The 22,721-nt window shown below is 37.4% G+C and overlaps 1 protein-coding gene across 9 annotated transcripts in view; it reads left to right on the top strand.

Moving 5' to 3' along the window:
* The window catches only part of TENM3 (teneurin transmembrane protein 3), a 454,861-nt gene that overhangs the window by 317,159 nt on the left and 114,981 nt on the right, over positions 1-22,721 (top strand). For 8 of the 9 annotated variants that reach the window (XM_068971252.1, XM_068971251.1, XM_068971249.1 and 5 more), the window contains 6 exons: positions 1,660-1,782; positions 12,976-13,190; positions 18,059-18,269; positions 19,290-19,391; positions 19,602-19,796; positions 20,853-21,053. In XM_068971252.1, the coding sequence (XP_068827353.1) occupies positions 1,660-1,782; positions 12,976-13,190; positions 18,059-18,269; positions 19,290-19,391; positions 19,602-19,796; positions 20,853-21,053 (1,047 nt within the window). Of the gene's footprint in view, positions 1-1,659; positions 1,783-3,591; positions 3,642-12,975; positions 13,191-18,058; positions 18,270-19,289; positions 19,392-19,601; positions 19,797-20,852; positions 21,054-22,721 lie in introns of all 9 variants that reach the window. The other variant, XM_068971253.1, reaches the window with a different exon arrangement.

The following is a 22,721-nucleotide window of genomic DNA, read 5'->3' as shown; positions in this document are numbered from 1 at the left end:
AGAAGGAAATGGCAACCCACTCCAGTATTCTTGCTGGGAAATCCCATGGACAGAGGAACCCGATGGGCCACAGTCCATGGGGTCATAAAAGAGTCAGGCACAATTTAGCAACTAAACAATGACAAATTCTAGACTGAGACTGAACCCACGTCTAACTATTTGCTCTTTACACTGTAACAGCTTAGTTTTGTTAATATATATTCGATATTTAATAAGGGCTTTTTAACAGCAGTCGTTATCACACTGTCTCTAATAGTACTTTCTAAACTCTCACATCTCTCTTTGGTAAATTACAATATGTATAATGAATATATACTGTCAAATAATGTTGAAAAATTCTCCTTCATGACATAGTAATATGACAATCACCAGATTTCCCAATGGATATTTAGCCTTCCTTAGGGATTAATTCCTAAACTCTATTTTGTGGAGCACAAATGAACCTTCAGTGTTAATGATTAATGTGACAGTGAGTATTATTCTAAATGTTTTTAAAGAATAAAATAAAAATATGTAAAATAATAAATTGTTACCTTTCTCTTTCTAATTACTTAGTCTTCTAGTTAGCTATTTGCTAAGATTTTTACATAAAGAAAATTAGTAAACATGTAAAATTTATATATGAATTTATACATAAATTTATAAGATTATCAATCCTACATCAAAAACTTTATGTGAAGTTACCTGATACTCTGGAAAACACCCTGACGCTGCAAAAGATTGGAGGCAGGAGGAGAAGGGGATGACAGAGGATGAGATGGTTGGATGGCATCACCAACTTGGTGGACATGAGTTTGAGTAAACTCTGGGAGTTGGTGATGAACAGGGAGGCCTGGCGTGCTGCAGTCCATGGGGTTGCAAAGAGTCAGACAAGATTGAGTGACTGAACTGAATTGAACTGAATCTGACACACATGCATGTTGCTTGATCTGTGTTAGTGCTGAACTGTAAGTCGAAGATTTGAAGATTATTCATCTTAAATTAAGAATATTAGAATATTACTGTATGTTGTGCATCTGAATCCATGTTGACCATTTCATGCACCATATTGATCTGTGAGACCAATTGTTAGTTTAGTCCAAGTGAAGAGCACCATGTCTCTTCAATTCAGTTCAGTTCAGTTCAGCCGCTCAGTCGTGTCCGACTCTTTGCGACCCCGTGGACTGCAGCACACCAGGCCTCCCTGTCCATCGCCAACTCTTAAGAACCTATAAATGTTCCTACCAAGTGTGCAAGGGGCCTGTGGTCCTGTCCTGCCACTCACTTAGATGATGGTGAGTGGCAGAATCGGAACAAAGCAGAGCACAGAGGGATTCATTCCAAGAGTTTCCCAGTGCTCATTAGCCGAATCAGATCAAATCTTTATTAAAGTGCTGCCATGTTGCCTTGCACTGCTGCCTGAATTGCCTTTGTGTGAGGAACTGTTTTCCGATTTTTATTAGGCGATTAATCCTTGGCATTTCAGAACATGGACATTTCCACTTTACATGTGACTCTTGTTACTCAGAGTATGGACAGTCTAACTTTACATATGACTCTTGCTATTCAGAACGTGGTAATTCTAACTTTACATGTGACTCTTGTTATGAACAGATGTACCATTTGCTGTTGTAGCTGGAAGCAGCAGACCTTTAAACAACGTGTGTTTTTTACCCCCAGCAATGCATCTCTTTGGCCTCAATTGGCAGTTGCAGCAGACAGAAAATGACACATTTGAGAATGGAAAAGTGAATTCTGATGCCATGCCGACAAACACGGTGTCATTACCTTCTGGCGACAATGGTAAGAGAAAGAATCGCGTGTCCTGTGTTTTTCTTTTAACATTTCTTTTCCATAAATTTATTTTTACCCATGTTAGAGCCAGTTGTGTATGGGAGAAGGAAGAGGTTTTAGAATTACAAATATTATCTTTGAATGAGTGACTTTCATCCAGTTACTTGAAGCCTTGAACATTCACATTTTTATTATAGGATTTATACAGTGCTCTGCCTTCTGAGTCGATGGCTAGGCTTTTTTGCCTTTCCTTCAAAAGTGTGCGTTTTGTTTTATTTTTAGTCTGTAAATAGATTCTAATTCAGTGTATCATCTCTTATATCACCTTGGGTTTATTGAGTTTTCTTCATTCAGCTAGTATGTGAAGTTGGAATACCATCTTCATTTTGTTTTAGACGCTTTTACATACAAAACACATTAAAGGATTATCGTTTATTGACCTTTCCTCAGCTTTGCCCTTTCTCTAAACTTTCAAAAGTTTACACTTTAAGCTAACAGGCTTTCAAATCAATTGGTTCCAAGGTTAAAAATTGGTATTTATGAGGTTAGAGAATGCTGTATTTCATTTTTTTCAATATAAACACCCAGAAAAATGTGTACATGTGTAAGTATATTTATTTGATGTAGCTATTTTTATTATATGTGTGTACATGCTTGTATTTATGCTTGGCATTTGGCATTCTCTGACTTTTTGCAAAATGTCAAAGTACTTTATATCTCAAAGCAACCAGATAAAGACACCGTTTTCCGTCACATGAGAAACAGGCTGTTTGCCTTTCAGCATTTCCCTGGCTCTCCTTCCTCTTTGTTTCTAATCTAGAATATTTCTTCTGCTTTGGCATCAGTTATTTTCATCCTCATGTGGCTGATTTCTTTGCAAGACTGAAAAGAAGCTATTATATATCTATATAGTATATTTATTTGTATTTTATATATGCAGCTACTTGACATGTACCCACTGGCTGTGACTAATGCTTTTACCGTATTTTTTTGTTCTTAGCTTTTCCATCTTCTGTTTTAATAATAATACTTCATGACACCCCTCTTCTTTTTTAGGAAGGCTGATGGATTTTAGAAGATGTTAGATTTTCACAATAATAATAAATACCACCACTCTTGCCCCTGTATAGAGTGTTTAATACCAAGTGCTATATATTCACCTCTCTTCTTTCTTAGGGAGGCTGAGGGATTTTAGAGGACGTTTCTAAATGTTAGATTTTCACAGTAATAATAATACCACCACCACTGCTCCTGTGTAGAATGTTTGATACCAAGTGCTATATATTTCAAATAAACTATAATCTAATGGTTGATGACAGTGACAGTGGAAATTAGCACACAGTGGATTAAAGACGAGTGAAGAAAAGCTGGCCTAATTAAAACTGTTGGGAAATTTCAATTAAGTGAAATATAATTACTTTAAACAACTGTTTAATCTTTAATGCACTGATAACACAAATATGAACAGATCAGTAACTATACAGAAATTAAAAGTATTTCTTTTGGGTTTATATAGATTGAAATTTAGAGTGTCTCTTAAAGTGGATGTTTCCTGTGAATGATCAAATGCCACTTGTTAACCACACATGTATGGTACTTCTTACAAACGGAAGAGAAAAATGCTTATTGTACACATTTTGCTTATTTGTTTATACATCCTAAAGTTTTATTGGGTTTCCCCCAATGCCTTGGCAGTAAAGAATCTGCCTGCCAATGCAGGAGATGCAAGTTTGATCCTCGCATCAGGAAGTTCCCCTGGAGAAGGAAATGGCAACCCACTCCAGTATTCTTGCCTGGAGAATCCCGTGGACAGAGGAGCCTGACGGGCTACAGTCCATGGGGTTGCAGAGAGTCGGACATGACCGAGTGTCTGAGCACAGCACATTAATATAAGACAAAATGAAGGCTATCAATTTCGGTTAGTGTGACTCTGGCAAATGACTTCTCCAAGTTAAAAAAAAAACTTTTATAGAAACTTCCAGTTTCAAAATTAGTAAGTCATGGATATAATATACAACATGGTGACTTTAATTAGTCACCATGAGGATGAGGTGGGGGGCCCCCACTCTTTCCCTCCTGCAGTCCCATAGTTGGGGCTTCCTTCTCAGGGTCTCCTTGACCCAGCCCTCCTGCCCCCATCCCGCATGGTGCTTTTGAGTAGGGGCCCTGCCAGGAACTGACAATTCAGCGATGGAGCCATAGTGTGTATATTCACACAAGCAGGGACAGAGGGGCGCATGGGAGGTTGTGCCCAGGCATTACCCCCTAACCTCTGGGGAAAGCGAGACAGGGCAGAGACAGTGTCTGGGGTCAATCTCTTCCCTTCCTCCACTTGTCTCATGTATTTGAAAGCTGTGAAAAAGTAGATCTTAGAAGTTCTCATCACATACAGAAAAAATTGTGACTGTCTATGTTAGACATATTGTGGTAATTGTTTTACAATATATATAGTTATCAAGTCATTATACATCAGAAACTAATATAATGTTGCATGTCAATTATATGTCAGCAAATAATTAAAAACCCCTTTTGTATGAGAACAAATTGAAAAACTATGTGATTCATCCTCTTTAAACAAAAAAAGGTTCAGATTGCTTTTAAATTTTACATTATTGTTCGTCATGTATGAATTTTCCCAAATACAAGCCAATTTCAAAGAATTAGATTTTAGAGCAAGTTAAAAGTTGCCTATGAATTGAAGAAATGGGGCTAACAGTGCTTCAAGAGTATTGAGTTTTATTCAATATTGCATATAGTATTTATGTTGTTGCATTGTATAATAGCTGCTTAATTAGATGCTACATTGATTTTGTCCATTAAACTACATTTGCAAGGTAATGTTTTAATTCACTTAGCTTGTGATGTAACACTCTGTATACATAATGTTAAGTTATGGCATGTGGTTGTTTATAAAAAGATATTTTCTCTCAGAGATCTCAAAGTCAGAGTATAAATTCAAGGTTAGCTCATAGAATTGGAGGGTGGGCTATTGATTGTCTATAAATGCCCAACCTTGCTTCCTGATGCCTTAATTATTAGTGCCTCTGTGGGACCTAAGATGATATTTATTATCATTTACCTTCCTTGACAATTGTTAGACCTTCAGAGTTGGATGTATTTTCTGCCTTTTCATTTTAATCAGTATAGGCCAGTTCACTCACATGATGTGCAGGCAGCAAGCTCATGATATCTATGACCCCAAAGAGTAGTATTTTGTAACTTGGAGTGGTTTTCTGATGTCATAGAGTAATTCTCAAACAGATACCAAACCCCCTAAATTACTGATAGGATTTTTAAGTACTACTCTGTTTTGTCCTTATGATATCTGGGGGTTATAAATTATAATTTATACAATGTCTCAGAGTATAAAGTCCTTTATTTAATGGAGTTATCTGAGAAATGCCACTTTACTGATGTGTTTCTATATAAACTAGGAATCTCATAAGAAGGAGAGGAATAACAATAGCTATATGTACTCAGCCTCTTTATGTTTTCACACTCTGACAACCGTATTTTAAGACATTAAGACTGTTGCGACACACACTTACTGATGAAAGGAAAAATCACAGTTAGCAGGTGAAAAGACAGCCAGTGGCTCCCACGTTGAGGCACAACAGGACAGGATGGGGGCGGGGGAAAACCTTCAAGATGATACTTTATTGTGTTTGAAGACGTGGTACATCGCACTCTAACTGTGAAGGTTTTAATTGGTTTGATTCCTAACCCACACACTTTGAGTTTAGAATAACTACAGGGCAGCCTGTTGCCCCATCTATTTTTTTCCTCCATCCTTCCTCCTTTTTCTCTTGGTAAAACCTACAGACCACCTTCGTATTTCCTGTGATCGTTCCCAGGTTCAGACTCTGGGGGCTTAAGGATGGAGTGATCTCAGTAAGGGAGGATGGCGAGCACTAAAACTAGCCCTCCTTTCATTTCCTCTGAAGCCAGAGTTTTCTGGAATTCAGGACATGATGAAAGACATCTGTCTCCAGGCTTTTATCTGGGAGGACTGATGAGCTTCAGAGGAAAAGGTTGTCCAAGTATTTACAAGTTTATCAAACGATGTCAATGGCACGCTGACTTCCAGGTGTGTTTACAATCAATAAAGAGCATTTGAAAATGCTAACAGCAACGACCACGCTTGACCTGGCCGAATGAGAGGAGGGCCATGACTTGAAAAGCAGCAGTGCAGAATTTAAAAAAACAAGGCACCTTCACAAAACTCTAGTCTCCTGACATTCAGATAGAGGCTTTTTAGCAGGATTGTTGTACTAATATTAGCGGCCAGTTCCATGGATTTAAGCAGAGAGAAATCTGTGATGTCCTTATCTCTGTGCATCACTGATTATAGTGAGAGGGTCAGGTCGGCATCTACCTTTTAGGAAAGAGACATTTTGAGACCTCAATTCAAAATAAATCCTAGATTCTAAATAGTGTAATAATTTGAAGCAGAAAGACATTGATAGGCACTTAAAAATGAGCACATTTCATAGGATAAGCTAGATCAGTGATCTTAAAACTATTTCGTTCTTGTGAGTCTAAAATATGTGTATTGAGTTGTATTTCCTGCAACCATAGTACTCTTAGGTGGTTTTTTTTTAATCTGTTTCATTCTATACTGAATTTTGTTTCCATTTATCAGTTGCACATATTTGGCTGAAATCAACCTAATTATGATATACATAATGTCAGCATTTTGATAATTATTAAATATAAAAAGTGAAAATGTATTAAAAAATACCTCTCTGAATGAGATGGAGACTTTTCAGACAGTTTATGTATTCACTGATGAATATTACCTATTACAAGAGCAAAGCAAATTTCAATATCAATTCTATTCCTGTTTTTCCTTTTTTATAAGTGTAAACATAAGAACTCTCCCTACAAAATAAGCAGATGGGAATGGAAGAATAGTTTTAGGAAGGTGTCTCATTCAGTTATTCGAAGTCCTTGTTAGTCCTTTGTTAAAAATCGCATAATGATCTATTTCCAAAAAATATATTTAGTGGTCTACAAGTGTCAATTCCACCACATTTCTTCTTCAATTTTATTGAAAGTGAGGAATTGGCAGCTACCTGATTTCAAAAAGATTCTTTATGCAGTTTTCCAAATCAATCCAAATTTCTCAGTTTCCATTGAGTACACCAGAAAAGGCTTCACCAAGGCTTAGCAAAATGCAAACCACTAATTATATGTTATTCTTTTACTTAGTGGCACTTTATTTTATCTGATAGTACAGAATGCAGTAGAAAATGGAGCCATTGTTCATTTTCATTTACCTTTCTTATAATCTCTTTGGATGCTTTTATCATATTATATACTTTTAGTATCTCTAATTAGCTCATCAAATGTATGGGAAATACTCACTATTTAATTTACTGGTAGAGCTAGTTTTCAATAAAATCAAACTTACTTTCTTCCATAAAAAGTCTGACTTGTTTTTTTTCAGTTCAAATAAATTAATATAAATTTTATCACAACCATCTCAGCTCAGAATTCCTATGCTAGGTAGGCAGTAGAGAGATGGATAAAACTCAGAGCCTTGCCAGGAGTTTGACAATTGGATTAAATAAGGCATCATTGCCGTGAATACTTCTTACTTTATTGATGTTCTCTTTGCAATCATGAAACTCTTCTGCAGATGAAAAGCATTCAGAGACAATGGGTGAGTGGGTGACAGGGCACAAAAACAAAGATTTCTCTCTCCCTCTTGAGGCATCCGATGTTAAAACCTGCCAGCAGTCTTAAATAGTCCGTTTCTTAACTTCATTGCACTTTGCCTTTGCTAGAAATACGTGTATGGCAGGAAAAACAAAAGAGACCTTCCTTGGGTTTATGGTGTCTTGGTTAAAGAATGTTTATCAAACCTGGACTGGTGATTCGTTTCATATATGATATTATACATATTTCAATGCCATTCTCCCAAATCATCCCACCCTCTCCCTCTCCCACAGAGTCCAAAAGACTGTTCTATACATCTGTGTCTCTCTGTGGCAGATTCATGTTGATATATGGCAAAACCAATGCAATATTGTAAAGTAATTAGCCTCCAATTAACATAAATAATTTTATATTTTTAAAATGTAAAAAAAAAAGAATGTTTATCAGCAAAAATACTTTCAATTTTGCCTGTTTGACACACTGGAAACTTTATGTTCTAAGAGAGTGTATCAAAGAAAGATTCTGGATATGTGAAAAGTATGCCTGTCTGTTGTAATGGAAGTCTAAATATGGGAATTGTTGAGGTTCTAGAAATAATTTCCATAAAATAATGTTCCCCTTTTTCCTACATTGAAAAGTCCTCATGTTCCATAGGGGTATGAACTACTCTTGTTTGAAGAATACTGGACCAGATAACCTCCAAGGGCACTGGAACCCTGAAATTCTAGGAAGATTTTTCCATTACAGGTAGACAAAAAAGAAACAGTCCACTCAACCTTGGTTCTTTTGTATTACAATTAAAAATAACCTTCTTTCTGAAAAAGAGCCACCTGTTAAATTAACAATGGGACTAACTGTACAAGTAGATACACTTCTCGACCGAGAAGTGGGTACACATATTGTTGCAGTGAGAAAGATTTTAACACCTCAAAATCAGGATATAAAGAAAGCATAAAGCAAAACCCGAAACCCTAGAAATCAGAACTTGGTTACTGTTTCCAAAGCTAATGCCCTTGGGCAAAGATGATGTTTTGGAAAACAGTGCTGGGATTAGCACCAGCTAATGCTGACCAGCTCTCAAAGCATGGGTGCACTGTTAAAACATCTATCAGCCATTTCTAGCAGCAGTAGATAGGATCAAGACCAGAGAGCAGATTAAATCACATAAGCTTCAGATAGGAACAATAGAACTTGTTAATGGCAATAATGTATAATAATAGAGTTAGAAATCTGTGAACATAATGAATGAGTCTAAATATGAATGATCTCGTGTAAATACGTGTACTAGCGGAAAAATAGTATATGTAGAAATCAACCAAAACTTATTAGGAATTTATAATAAATTATAATGCAAAGAATTTTGCGTGGTGGTTCAGGCAGTAAAGAATATGCCTCCTCCAATGCAGGAGACCCAGGTTTGATCCCTAGGTCAGGAAGATCCCCTGGAGAAGGGAGTGGCAACCTACCTCAGTATTCCTGCCTGGAAAATCCCATGGACAGAGGAGCCTGGTGGGCTACAGTCCACGGGGTCACAAAGAGTCAGACCCAACTGAACAACTTCACTTTCACTTTATCAACAGTGAATAAAAGGGTAGATGTCAAAAACTTAGAATAGTGTCTGGCATGTAATAAGTATACAATAAGTTTATTTAACACATTAGAAGTGAAGAAAAGTTAACTAAATTAAAAGTAAATATGTGTGTCTAGGTTGATAAAAAGTCATAAATTTATATTCTCTCTGCGTGTGTGTATGTGATGTTTCCCTTTAAGGACTTAATAGATTGTTATATTATCATTAATACTAGACATTCAAAAGGATTACTGTCTTAATTTTTGGAAAACTTACAGAGGACAGAGGAGCCTGGCAGGCTACAGTCCACAGGGTCACAAAGAGATAGACATGACTGAGCAACACGTATAATATGAAGAATATTAGGTCATAGTAACCGTGGCACCCAAAGCCTAGCATTCCCTCCCAATAAAAATAAGTACAATTTTATGTCCTAAAACTGAAAGCTAAGCAGTTTCTCTGGTGTCTTTTAGTGGGCTAACACCTGATTTTATATGAAATAGATAAATTTAAAACCTAATAATTTGAAATAAGTATTTGTTTTTAATAAAAAGCATGGGTTATATAGGTGATTCTATAAGACACATAGTTTTGGAATTATGCAGACTTCTATTTGAACCTTGACTCAACCGTCCCTTTGGGTTATAATTTACTTCTTGAGCCTTAAATTCCTCATCTCAAAATAGTATCAATCTCACAGAGTTGTTTTGAAATTTAAAATACATAATATAGATGAAACTACCTAGCATGTTATAGATTCTCACTAAAAGTTAATTCCCTTTTCCCCCCTCCTTAATCTTTTCAGTAAAAACTACTTTATGACAAATGTAGGTTCTTGTGCAAAAGCTTCCAAAATGAAAAGCAGACATTGATCTCAGGTATTTAAAAATTTCTATAAATAAAGATATTTGGTTTGCTAGCAAGCAAAAATATTCTCTCGGTATAGGACTATATTTTTTATCCTTTTATCTATATATTCTAGTTTTGCTAAAATGAATATTAATATCATAAGATAAATATTTTAAAATTCAGTAAGTGATGCATAGTTGATAGTCTGTGAGTTGATACATGAAAAATTACAGTGATTACTGTAACCCAGTTTTGAACTTTTATTTTCAAGAGCATTTTATATTGGTAAATTAGTTCAACAAAAATAGACCTGGCAGGTGAAGGACTGTTAATTGCCATGAGCGTGGACATCAGGAAAAAAAGAGAGGAAGTGAGACTGTTAATAATGACTTTTTATTAAGCTTTCTTGTACAGCCCCCTCCCGCTACCTACCTGGGTTATTACAACTGTATTCTCATTACTTCTCCACTTCTAGGGTTCCCACACGACTGCACTTTAATGCCTTGAGATAATGACTTCGTGTCACCTTTCACCTTCTCAGAAACTTCATGGATCTCTGTTTAGCTGTAGCTGTCCTTTGACCTGGTGGCCGTGTGTCACTGTAGAATGCAGTAGTCCAGGTAGAAAAGAATCCCAACACTTAGCAGTAACACACTTTCCCCCAGACTTCATACTCATCCATAAGTGTGATTTGTTGTTACTCTAGACCCTCTTGGCCATAACCTGGACATCTACCTTAAACTTTTGTGGTAGAAAGGTTCCTTCATGACTAATCTTGAATTCAGTTTCTCCTGGTCTCATACGCACACAGACACACACACACAGAGACACACACACACACACAAGACATAGGAACAAAAATCTGCCTTTGTGGCATTGAAGTGTAATTTACCCATAGTAAATCTATTTCAAGTATATGCTGCTGCTGCTGCTAAGTCACTTCAGTCATGACCCCATAGATGGCAGCCCACCAGGCTCCACCATCCCTGCGATTCTCCAGGCAAGAACAGTGGAGTGGCTTGACATTTCCTTCTCCAAGTCACTCAGTCATGTCCGACTCTTAGCGACCTCATGGGCTGCAGCCTACCAGGCTCCTCCGTCCATGGGATTCTTCAGGCAAGAATACTGGAGTGGGGTGCCATTGCCTTCTCCGATTTCAAGTATCTGGGATTTTTTGAAATTTTTTGACATGAAAATACTGACTGTTTTTTATATATACTTTTTGTTTGGATATGTATATGTCCATCCTCCCCCAAACTCCCCTTCATCCAGGCTGCCACATAACGTTGAGCAGAATTCCCTGTGTTCTACAAGTGTCTGTTTTTAAAATGTGCCATGAATTATATGCATAGTAACACAATGCTTTATATATATATACACACACATACATTGTTGCTGTTCAGTCACTCAGTCATGTCTGACTCTTTGCAACCACAAGGACTGCAGCACACCAGGCTTCCCTGTCCCTCACCATCTCCCAGAGCTTGCCCAAACTCATGTCCATTGAGTCAGTGATGACGTCCAACCATCTCGTCCTCTGTCCCCTTCTCCTCCTGCCTTCAGATCTTTCCCAGAATCAGAGCCTTTTCTAATGAGTCAGCTCTTCACATCATGTGGCCAAAGTATTGGAGCTTCATTTTCAGCATCGGTCCTTCCAATGAATATTCAGGATTGACTGGTTTGATCTCCTTGTACACAGACACACACACACACACACACACACATACACACACACAAAACCATCTATTTTGATCTCCTTGTACACAGACACACACACACACACATAGACACACACACAAAACCATCTACTTCCAGAAAAGGGGTGGAATAATGCTGTTTGATGGAACTGAAAATAAAAAAATCCATGAATATGAGAAGACCAAATTTTTTAACCTGGCATTCAGGGGCCTCCACCATCTGATACCATTTTTGCTTTTCCAGTTTTATCTTCTATTTCTCCCATGACAAATCCACTGATGTCTTCCATTCATTTGATATCTTCTGAGAGCCAAGTGCTTTATATAGAATACCTCATGTAAAGCTTAGAGGAGCCCTGTGAGTGCATGGTTACTTTTACAGATGAGATTTAGTACCAGAAGCTTAGTATACACCTTCAGGTCACACAGCTAGTTAGCGGTAGAGTCAGGGTTCAGACTCCAGTTTGTCTGACTCCAGGACCAGTTTTCTAGGCTTCTTTTCTGGCCAACATGGATCTGCTTACCATTGCCCTAACACGTGTGCAGTTCCATTGCATGTTTTTAATTACAAAGTTTACCTCTTCTCAGAAACCTTATCCTACTTGTCCTACGAAGTCGAGCTCAGTGCCCGCCCCTTTGTGGCATCTTTCCAGCTCCAGCCTTCTGTGATACCACTTTGCTCTGACCCTTAACCATACGTTCCTTAAGATAGTCATTCATTAGTTTGTAGGTGTCGTCTTTCCAACCAGCTAATCACTTGCTTGATGACAGAAGGCATCAAAGCCGAAGTCCATAATCTCTAAGATCCTGTTCTCTAGCTTATGTTTCTTCTTAATACCTACAATTCTGTGTCCCTAGTAAATGCTCCAAAGTGAACCCAATGTTAAATCAATAGTTCTTTGTAGACAGAAGACTCTCTTCTGTCATTAAAATAATTTACAACTACTTGCAATCATCTGAATTTTGAATTTGATTGATTTGGAAATCTTCATAATCCATTCTGCCTTAATTTACACTTTGCAGGGTTATAGTATATTTAGAATGGCTGATAAGTACCAGACTTAATCTCTCCCAAGAAATAACACCACATATAATTTGTAAGATAATTATGTTTCAAATGATCAAGAAAGACTGTAAGTGTGAAAACAGTTGCAGCAATAGGTGTACCTTGGGGGAAAGTAAAAGGATTTTGACTTAAATATCTTAAAGAATGTGCTAAATCAGGATTACTTGAAGAATATCTTAACAGAGAAAAACCTTTTAAAGGGAAAATTAGAAATAAAGAAGAGCATTTCATTTATCAGAAGGAATGAAATTTCTGAGCATTTCAGTGAAAAAAATTTTTGGAAAGTCAGAGGCTGTTTTAGTTTTGGTTCTGTTTCTTTTTAATTTTCCCTTCTTTTTCAATGAATCTCTTACATTCAGGAAAATTAGGTGGATTTACACAGGAAAATAATACCATAGATTCTGGAGAACTTGATATTGGCCGAAGAGCGATTCAAGAGGTTCCTCCCGGTATCTTCTGGAGATCACAACTCTTTATAGATCAGCCACAGTTTCTTAAATTCAACATCTCTCTTCAGAAAGATGCCTTGATTGGAGTATATGGCCGAAAAGGCTTACCACCCTCGCACACTCAGGTAGGCTCTATTACCGATAAATTGAAAACTGCTAGTTTGCATTTTTAAAGTCATTCCATTTCTTAAGTGCACCTATTTAACTCTTTGACCACTTTTGTATTGATGTGTTACAGCGAAGAGAGTTTTGAATGTAGGTGACACTTATCTTGAGACTTTTGAATTAGTAGGAAGAACAGCTTTTTCTTTCTGATTCGCTTTAATCAGTATTGATTGATTAAAATGTACAGAATTGGTGAGTAACCTGATGAATATTGAACATCATCTAGGTAGTAAAACATCATGGATTTTCCAAGTGTTTTAGAACAATTCTGTGATCATTTCCAAAGATCATACAACGTTCATATAATAAATACATGACATTTTCATCCCAAACATGTGTGTATTCTGTTGAAAATACATAGTTTTTACTTTATGTCAGATTTACTCTTTGTAAGGAAATTATGGGACCATAAACAGATATATAATGTGAACTTTTATCAACTCAAGCCACAATTCCTCATCTAAATATGATAAACACTAAAATACAGAGGCAAAAAAGCTTTCATAGATCATCAAGGATGATCACATTATTTAAAACAATTCAAATACTCCTATATTATAGGTTCAAATAACTAAAGTCAGTTTGCTTTCATGAAAATCATTTCACAACTGTCACCAATTAATAAATAATAAATAATAATAATAAATAAATAATCCTATAGACCTTTTCATGATTCAGTACTGACTCATGGAATGTAAATTGGAAATTGTGGTTTAAAGATATGCCATTACATCTCAGAAATTATGTAAATTACCTACCACAAAACTAGAGCCTAGACTTTTTCAAAAAACAGGAATTCCAAAAATGTGATAGATGGTTAATTAAAATGCCTGAAAATCAGTTATTTACCCGTGGAATTTCATGCTGACTAATTTGATGTATTAAATGAAGACCAGATGCTTTATATGATGTAAATTTGTGAGAAATGCTTTTTCTATAACCTCAGAATATAAATTATAAGAAAAATTGTTCCATATACTAATAAAAATAGTTTTTAAAAAAGATGAGTAAGAAAAATTTGAACATGCTTTCTCTAATGTCATGGATTAAAGAAAGTTTCATGTACATATATAATTCATACAACTGAATTTTTTGAATGCCATGCTTTGGTGTATTCATTTTTCTGAGTTAACATTTTTCATATCTACATTGTTAAACTAATGCCTTTAATGCTCACATATCGAAACACCTCTTACTATGTACTAGGCAGGGTCCAATTGTAAATTTTAGATTATAGTTACATCTGACTCTAGTTCATGTTACAGGTGATACTAAGATGTAATGACAAGCTTTTCTTAAGTAGAAGTGGCTCTCCATGACTTCAGTTATAGCAGACAGATTACATTTAGTAAACAATATTCCAGTGAAATAGAAAAAAAAAAGTTTTTTTCCATTGGAATCATGTATGATCATTTTTATAACTCAAGAAACATACCTCTAAGTATAATAGCAAGCTTGTAACCTGTAAATTCCAAAAATTAATTTCAGGAAAAATTAATGCATTGAGCACTTTAAAGGTTTATTTAAAGATTTAGAATTGACTTTTTGCAAGTTATATATACCATAAAAGACTAGGGAATAAAAGGTGTAGTTCAGGTTTTCTCATAATTCTTCTGGTATTTAAACACAATACACGTGATATTCACTTTTCTTTTCTCCCACAATGTATGTGTTTAAGTAGGTTATGCATTTTCTTAAGCTCCACAGTTATTAGAGTTCCTTCCTCCAGTTTATTCAGGATCAGCAGAGCAAACAGCTGTTTCCGAGTTCAGTGTTTAAACATGAAATATGCTATAAAGCAGCCCAAATTGAACATTTCTCTGTTTCTGGGGAACGTTAAATAAATCAGCCCGAAATAATTAAAATTGGCCAACCATTCAGAATAATCACTTGAGTTTTGAAAGTCTTTGTGACCCGTTATAAAACTGTCCGTGTGACTGTTGCCAAGGAATCAATTGACTTCCTTCCCCCTGATGCCCAATTCATTCTCCTGGACAGTTAGAAGCCTAAGGAAGCAATTAAACGCTTTATACAGTTAATAGCATACTGTATCCTTTGAGTGCATTTGCATGAAGATGTTTTAGAATGGGAGTCAGAAACCTGGGTCGCCACTTTTTGACCTTGTGACCTTGAACAAGTCTAACTTCCTGGTGACTCGGTGTCTGTCTGTAAAATGAAAGAGTTGAATCAGGTGATCTCTAAAATCACTTCCTCCTCTGTGTTTACAGTGAGACTAAACCACCACCAAAAAGTTGAGAGCACAGTTAGGTATTCATAGATTCTGAGTTCTCATGATTTTAGTAGCTGAACCGTGTTAAGAATAGGGATAATCTGTTCAGAAACGAACCATCAAGATACCTTCAGTATAAGCTTTGTTTCATGATCGCTCCCCCAATGTGGTGAGACTGAATTTTGTCCTAAAAATAACAAGATTCTAAGACTTGCTGCACACAAAATCCATAAGAATCTTATGAATAGGTATTACAGAACAAAACTCAGGTTTGCCCTTAAGTAATTACAGTACACCCAAAGAACAAAGGTTACTAAATTTCTGTTCCATATAACTTGCGTTTCTTTGTAGCAATGGCTGTAGTGTTAAATAGGAAACTTATCTTTAGGTATTTGAATATCCTCCTGAGGTTGCGTGTGAAACGTCCCCAGGGAAGAGCCTAGAGCTGGGTAGATAATTACTCCACAACCACCAGCTACTCCTCACCACAAGCATCATGCTTACCACTCCAGCCTTAGTTTACTGTTCAAAGTATGATGCAAAATGGTGATTTCTATGATGAAAGGTGACACTTCACAGGGCTTGAAAGACCTACTAAAATTCAAAATTTCCTCCCTTTCACTTTTTCAGTTACTGTGTTTATGCTAGGGGAAAGAAATGTTTATATGCAGTGGGACCATCAAAAGAAACTTTTTCTGGTCTTTTTGCCATGCTCATGCAACTATTTAAAACTGATAAGAAAATGAATGGTTTATTTGAGACAGAGGCACCATTCAGAAGTGCTGAGTTAATTTCCTCTGATAATTTTGGAATATAATTCTAGTGAAATTTTTGTAATTCAAGTATCCACACCAGTCATTATCTTCATCCTTGTAAGATATAAATTTAAAAAAAAGTTTGAATGCTAATCACATTATGGTTTTTTCTACATTCCTCACAGCTGAATGATGTTATAGTATAGTTTGACTGCACCAAAAAAATAACAAAAAATGCTTTTATACTTAAAATTTAGTATGCTGGAAGCTGAATTAGATATTCTAAATTCTGTCCAGTAGTAACAGGAAAAGGTCTATGTACACTGGCAACGAATTAAACTGTGATTTTCTGAATCCCAACAACTGATTTTTTTCCAATTTGATTGTATTAAGGAATTCATTATAAATAAGTTTTCCTTAAATAGACCTCTGATGAAATTCCATTTAAGGAATCTATCAGAAAGTAGAATATTAATGATTCACACGTGCAGTGCTCTAACATTAATGATTTATATAGATAGCGCTGTAGTGTACTTTTCACCATCAATACATACCTCAGGAATAAAGTGAAACTGGGTTAAAAGTCTATAGACAGTGACTAATTACTTTTAAGAAACTTTTGTCAAACAACTTTATTAAAACTCTGTTGGAAAAGTCTTTGCAGTGTCTTCCAAATTCACTGAATTATCTCTGACTACAAAATATTGTCCCACTATTACCAGCCACATCACATTTTTTAAAAATTACCTTTGAATTCTCTGGTTAAATTCTTCCAGCTGCCCAGCGTTCATGACTAATCTTACTAGAATAAATATTGTTTATTGATGATTGACTTCATGATAATAATTGGCTCATCCTTTCAGAACTCCTCTGGAAAAGGAAATGGCAACCCACTCCAGTATTCTTGCCAGGAAAATTCCATGGACAGAAGAGCCGATCAAAGATGTAAAGGCATCTTATTATATGTTTTTAATCTAACTGCAACTAAGTAAAACTCCATGGCTGGCTTTCTCCATGGCGCTTGCAGTGGTTCTGTCAGGGTCACAGAGAGGTGTGGAGTCAGGTAGTAGAAACAGCCCAAGCTTTGGAGCAAAGCTCACTGCAGTTCACAAACCACCTGCACCACTGACCAGCTATCTGACCCTGCTCAGGTTTCAGTTTCCCTCATCTTTGAAGTGTAAACAATAACGTCTTCCTAGAAATGTTGCTAATGATGATCAAAAATAATCCTGGCACAGAATTAAGTATTCAGTAGCAGTGGTTACTACTTAAGTATTAATTAGGAGAAAAACCTTAAGAGATCATCTAATATCTAAGTAAAAATGATGAAGGTTTATGGTTGTAGCCCCAAATTACCTAGGCTCACAAATTTTGTAAAAAAAAAAAAATTATAGTTTATTGAAGTATAGTTGATAAAACAACGTTGTATTAATTTCTATACAGCAAAAGGATTCAGTTATACATACATTCTTTTCCATGTCATCGTGGGATGCTGAGTATATTTCCCTGTGCTATACAGTAAAACCTTATTTATCCATCCTATATACAATAGTTTGCACCCAGCAGTCCCAAACACCCACTCCATCCCTCCCCTACCCTGCCTCTTGGCAAACCCCAGGTCTGTTCTCTATAGCTTAAACTCACGAACTTTCCATCAGTCGGAAGAATTAAATAAAATTAAGGGACGAAATGGTCCGTGATGTTAAATACAACAATGGTATGCAGGCAGTAATCTCCATCACCCCTGTAAATACAACACCTAGAAGGACTGTCCATCAGGAACGTTTTCCTGCCATTGTAGTATTTCTGACTGCTAAACAGGTTTCCTTGTCCCCGTCCCCAGTATGACTTTGTGGAGCTCCTAGACGGCAGCAGGTTGATCGCAAGAGAGCAGCGGAACCTGCTGGAGTCCGAAAGAGCTGGGCGGCAGGCGAGGTCTGTCAGTCTCCACGAGGCCGGCTTTATCCAGTACTTGGATTCCGGAATCTGGCATCTGGCTTTTTATAATGATGGGAAGAATGCAGAGCAGGTGTCCTTCAACACCATTGTGATAGGTAAGGACCATCTTCCAGGTATCACTTCCAGGCGTCCAGCCTCAACGCTGTGTTAAATAGAAACTAAATTACCTTCACCAGTCCTGAGTGAGTCCTGGGATATTAGAGCCTGAAGTAATTATGAGAAGTTTTTTTTTAATTGTTTGTTTATGCATATATTGACATACCATGAAGCACTGAAAGAGTGTTATTCGAAAGCAGCTTGGAGAAGGAGAGTGTATCACAAAAACAGTTAAAAACACCTGTGTTTGAAATTAGCAGTGTTTTGCTTTACTATTCAAATAATCTGGTATTAGGGGCTTCCCAGGTGGCACTGGTGATAATTTGCCTGCCACTGGAGGAGACATCAGAGACTCAGGTGGCTTAGTTGTCAAGAATGTGCCTACCAGTGGAGGAGATACAGGTTCAACCCCTGGGTCAGGAAGATCCCCTGGAGTAGGAAATGGCAACTGTCTCACTTCCCACACTGTTCACTGAACCCAGGGTAGGTAAGAAAGCTCGAGGAGCTGTAGAAACTGCAGACATGTTTATTCTCTCCAGACTGGCGCAGCAGCAAAGGGGTTTCTCAGGTGGGGCTTGTATACATTTACAGAACCAAAGTGGCCCATGGCCAAGCAGGTGCAATGTGATATGCATGCTCAGTGCTATAAGTGATCTCAGCTATTACATAACCATACAACGTCATTCTTTACAGGATGTGGGGCGAGAGGGCCTGAGAGCTCAACTTTCGCCATCCTGGCTACACGATGTTTCCCCACAGCACCCCACTCCAGTACTCTTGCCTGGAGAATCCCATGGACAGATGAGCCTGGCAGGCTACAGTCCATGGGGTCACAAAGAACCAGACATGACTGAAGCGACTTAGCACATAGACAATCTGGTATAATGAATCCTTTCTGGGATTATGGAGCCAGCCATCCGTACTTCCTTCAAGATATAGCTAAAATGATCCAAGTGACAGTTTACCTTGCACAGGAGGCAGGGTGCACAGCAAGGATCACTTCTTTTTCTTTTCTTCAGAGTCTGTGGTGGAATGCCCCAGAAATTGCCATGGAAATGGAGAGTGCGTTTCTGGAACCTGCCATTGTTTTCCAGGATTTCTGGGTCCGGATTGTTCAAGAGGTATGCGACGTAGATTCTTTTCTTAAGCCAAGATAAATAAGCTGTAGAAACATGAGTCATTCAGGAAACTCCCAAGACAGGAAAGAAGGTGGGGGGTCAGGGGGTGGAGAAATGGCATACTGCTTGTTCTAACGACGATGAGCTGCTGCTTTGAGCGAATCTCGATGGGAAACGCGGCTGATAATTCCCCTGTCGTGCTTTATTTCACAGCAGCCTGTCCGGTGCTGTGTAGTGGCAACGGCCAGTACTCCAAGGGCCGTTGCCTGTGTTTCAGCGGCTGGAAGGGCACAGAATGCGATGTGCCCACGACACAGTGCATCGACCCGCAGTGCGGGGGCCGTGGGATTTGCATCATGGGCTCTTGCGCTTGCAACTCCGGATACAAAGGAGAAAATTGCGAAGAAGGTAAACATGTCAATATTTGCCGAAGTCTATTCTTAGGTATTCATAAAGAAAAAACAGGTGATATGTGTAACCTTTAGTTTGGCAATGAATCTTTTTATATGCCTCCTTCTGAAGGTAATTTTGATTTCCATATTCATGGAGGCATTGCTTCATGAACATTTTACCTAATAAAAAGAAAAAATACCAAGGAGTCCCTTTGCTCTTTCTCAATTGTGTGAATAATTTTTTTTTCACTCTGAGAAAATAAGCAAAAACTTGTGTCTTGGAACCGACAGTGGACTGTTTATTTTTTGCCATTTTTCACCTTGATGCCAGCCTCTAAATCTGTTAGCATTTGGTATCTCTAGAAAGATGAATATTGAATATAACAGACTGATGGAAAAAGATATATATGGGTTTGCTCCATAACTATATATAATGATGATAGTTAAGATACTATACCGTAAAGTGCATTTGAGCTAGTTTTTTCAAAAAGCAGAAAAGCACCATTTCCGTTCTTCAGTCAAATTGATTTTATTGATCTGCACACACAAAGTAATGCAATTAAGTCTCTGGAATTAAATTTTCAGGCCATTGACCCTACAAGTGTAAAGTTTTATTGAGTCAAATTGCTAAATTAAATCTCGTCATCTAAAGCACATTAAAGTGAATTAAGAAGGATAGAGGGTATGCTACTCATTTATTTCTCAAACATGTGAGGGTCCCACACAGCTGTCAGTATTCAGTGGTTATGGATTAGGCCAGCTGATTCAGATTTTGTTATAGTGAAGCCAGTGCTTATTACTCTCTGATTAGGCAGAATGGAAAGCGGTCGTCTCAAAAGCAGAAGTGAGAATTACGAATCCTTGTAAGAGTCTCCATTACCTAAATGGCATGTCTCTGAATGCTTTATTGCATAAATTCTCTGCATTTTCAGAGACAAGTTCTTGCAAATGGTAGGTAAATATCTGAGTAGCCAAAATGTTCAGGTAAATTGGGATTTAATTCTTTGTTCTGAATGTACTGTGTATATCTCCTAGATTTAATGGTAAATTGGTTCTCTTTTCTTTCCACTAGCTGACTGTCTAGACCCTGGATGTTCTAATCACGGTGTGTGTATCCATGGGGAATGTCACTGCAATCCTGGATGGGGTGGTAACAACTGTGAAATACTCAAGACCATGTGTCCAGACCAGTGCTCTGGCCATGGAACATATCTTCAAGAAAGTGGCTCCTGTACTTGTGACCCTAATTGGACTGGCCCAGACTGCTCCAACGGTGAGGTTCATACATTTGAGTGTTTAGTATTGTTTAGCTAAAGTTTACCATGGGCTTCCCAGGTGACGCAGTGTTAGAGAATCTGCCCGCCACTGCAGGGGACCCAAGAGACAAGAGTTCAATCCCTTAGTTGGGAAGATCCCCTGGAGGAGGAAATGGCAACCCACTCCAATATGTTTGCCTGAAAAAATCCCAGAAACAGAGGAGCCTGGTGGGCTACAGTCCGTGGAGCTGCAAAGAGTCAGACATGACTGAGCGCACACACAAAGGTCACCATATTTTATTAGGTTGGCTGAAAGCTCATTTGGACTTTTCCATAGCGTCTTACAGAAAAACCCAAAGGAACTTTTTGACTAGTCCAATAATTTTTAAAACACTCTTATTACACTTAATATAGATTTTATTAAAGTGACCATTTATAGAAAGAAATGTTAAAAGTAATGAGATTTGTTCTCTTTTAGTATGGAAAGAAACAGGCTTCATCATTTGTCATTAAAATTTCTCTTTTAGTATTAAAAAAATTCTCCTTTAGTATTATTGTAAAGAAAAAAATATTTCAGTTCAATAATCCCTCTTTCTTCTTAACTCTGAAGGCCTACGTACAACTTGGAGATTAACGCACATTATCTCATAAACAGAGAAACCTCAATTTAAAAATTATGTGACAACAGAAGACTCTTAATATGATCACAATAAAGAGTATACACATATAGATTTTATGGTGTACGTAAGAGTTCAACACTGAGTTTTTAATTGCCACTGTATGATTATAGAAATGGCAAGGAGTAATTTTATTCAGTCAGTCATGTTTTTACGTACCAACTCTGTGCATGGCTTTGTGACAGGCCCCAATGGGATAAAAGAACAATCAATCATTCCTGCCCTCTAGAACAGTGGCTTTCAAGGTTTTGACCATGACCTAAATGACCTGTGGTCTTAAATATATTTTTACATTGTGAGCTCATATAGCTTTGTGTGCATTTACTCACATCACGGAAATGAGAGCTTTACAAAGTGATGTATAGTGATGCTTTCTCTCAGGTCTGTTCTACTGGTTTATTGCCGTTTGCAGCCCATGAATTCATTCTGTGACCATTCGCTAGTCCCACAGTATGGATAGAGGCTATTCTAATCTGGGTGCTCAGTCCCTCAGTCGTGTCTGACTCTCCGCAGTCCCATGGACCGTAGCCCACCAAGCTTCTCCATCCAGGGAATTTTCCAGGCAAGAATACTGGAATGAAGATTATAGTTTCATTGGGGAGATAAGATAAATACACATGAAATACTTAGAAACCAATACGCTCCGGTTTAGTATTCTGTTGAGTGTTACATGGACTAATGCACTAACTTCAGTCAATATTTAGATCCTGCCTTGATGCATATTGAAAGTTTACAAGATTTTTTATATTTCTTTCCTTCAAGATTGCAGTTAGTGTGGAGGTTGAGGGAATATTTTTTGACTAGGGGAACAGCAGTAGAAAGTACTTAAGAGCATGAGCTCTGAACTCACTCTTTCCTGGCATTTTTGAGGAACTTGGGTAACGTGTCTGCTGCCCTAGGAGTCAATATTGGCATGAAAGATTCACCGACTACTCTTCACCTGTTACAGATTGACTCTCAGAAGCCCAAACTAGAGAAAGTCTTATATAGGTTAATTTGTGGTATTGA

This window comes from Capricornis sumatraensis, chromosome 4, assembly GCF_032405125.1.
Source record: "Capricornis sumatraensis isolate serow.1 chromosome 4, serow.2, whole genome shotgun sequence".
Lineage (NCBI taxonomy): Eukaryota > Metazoa > Chordata > Mammalia > Artiodactyla > Bovidae > Capricornis > Capricornis sumatraensis.
This window is presented reverse-complemented; position numbering and strand designations above follow the sequence as displayed.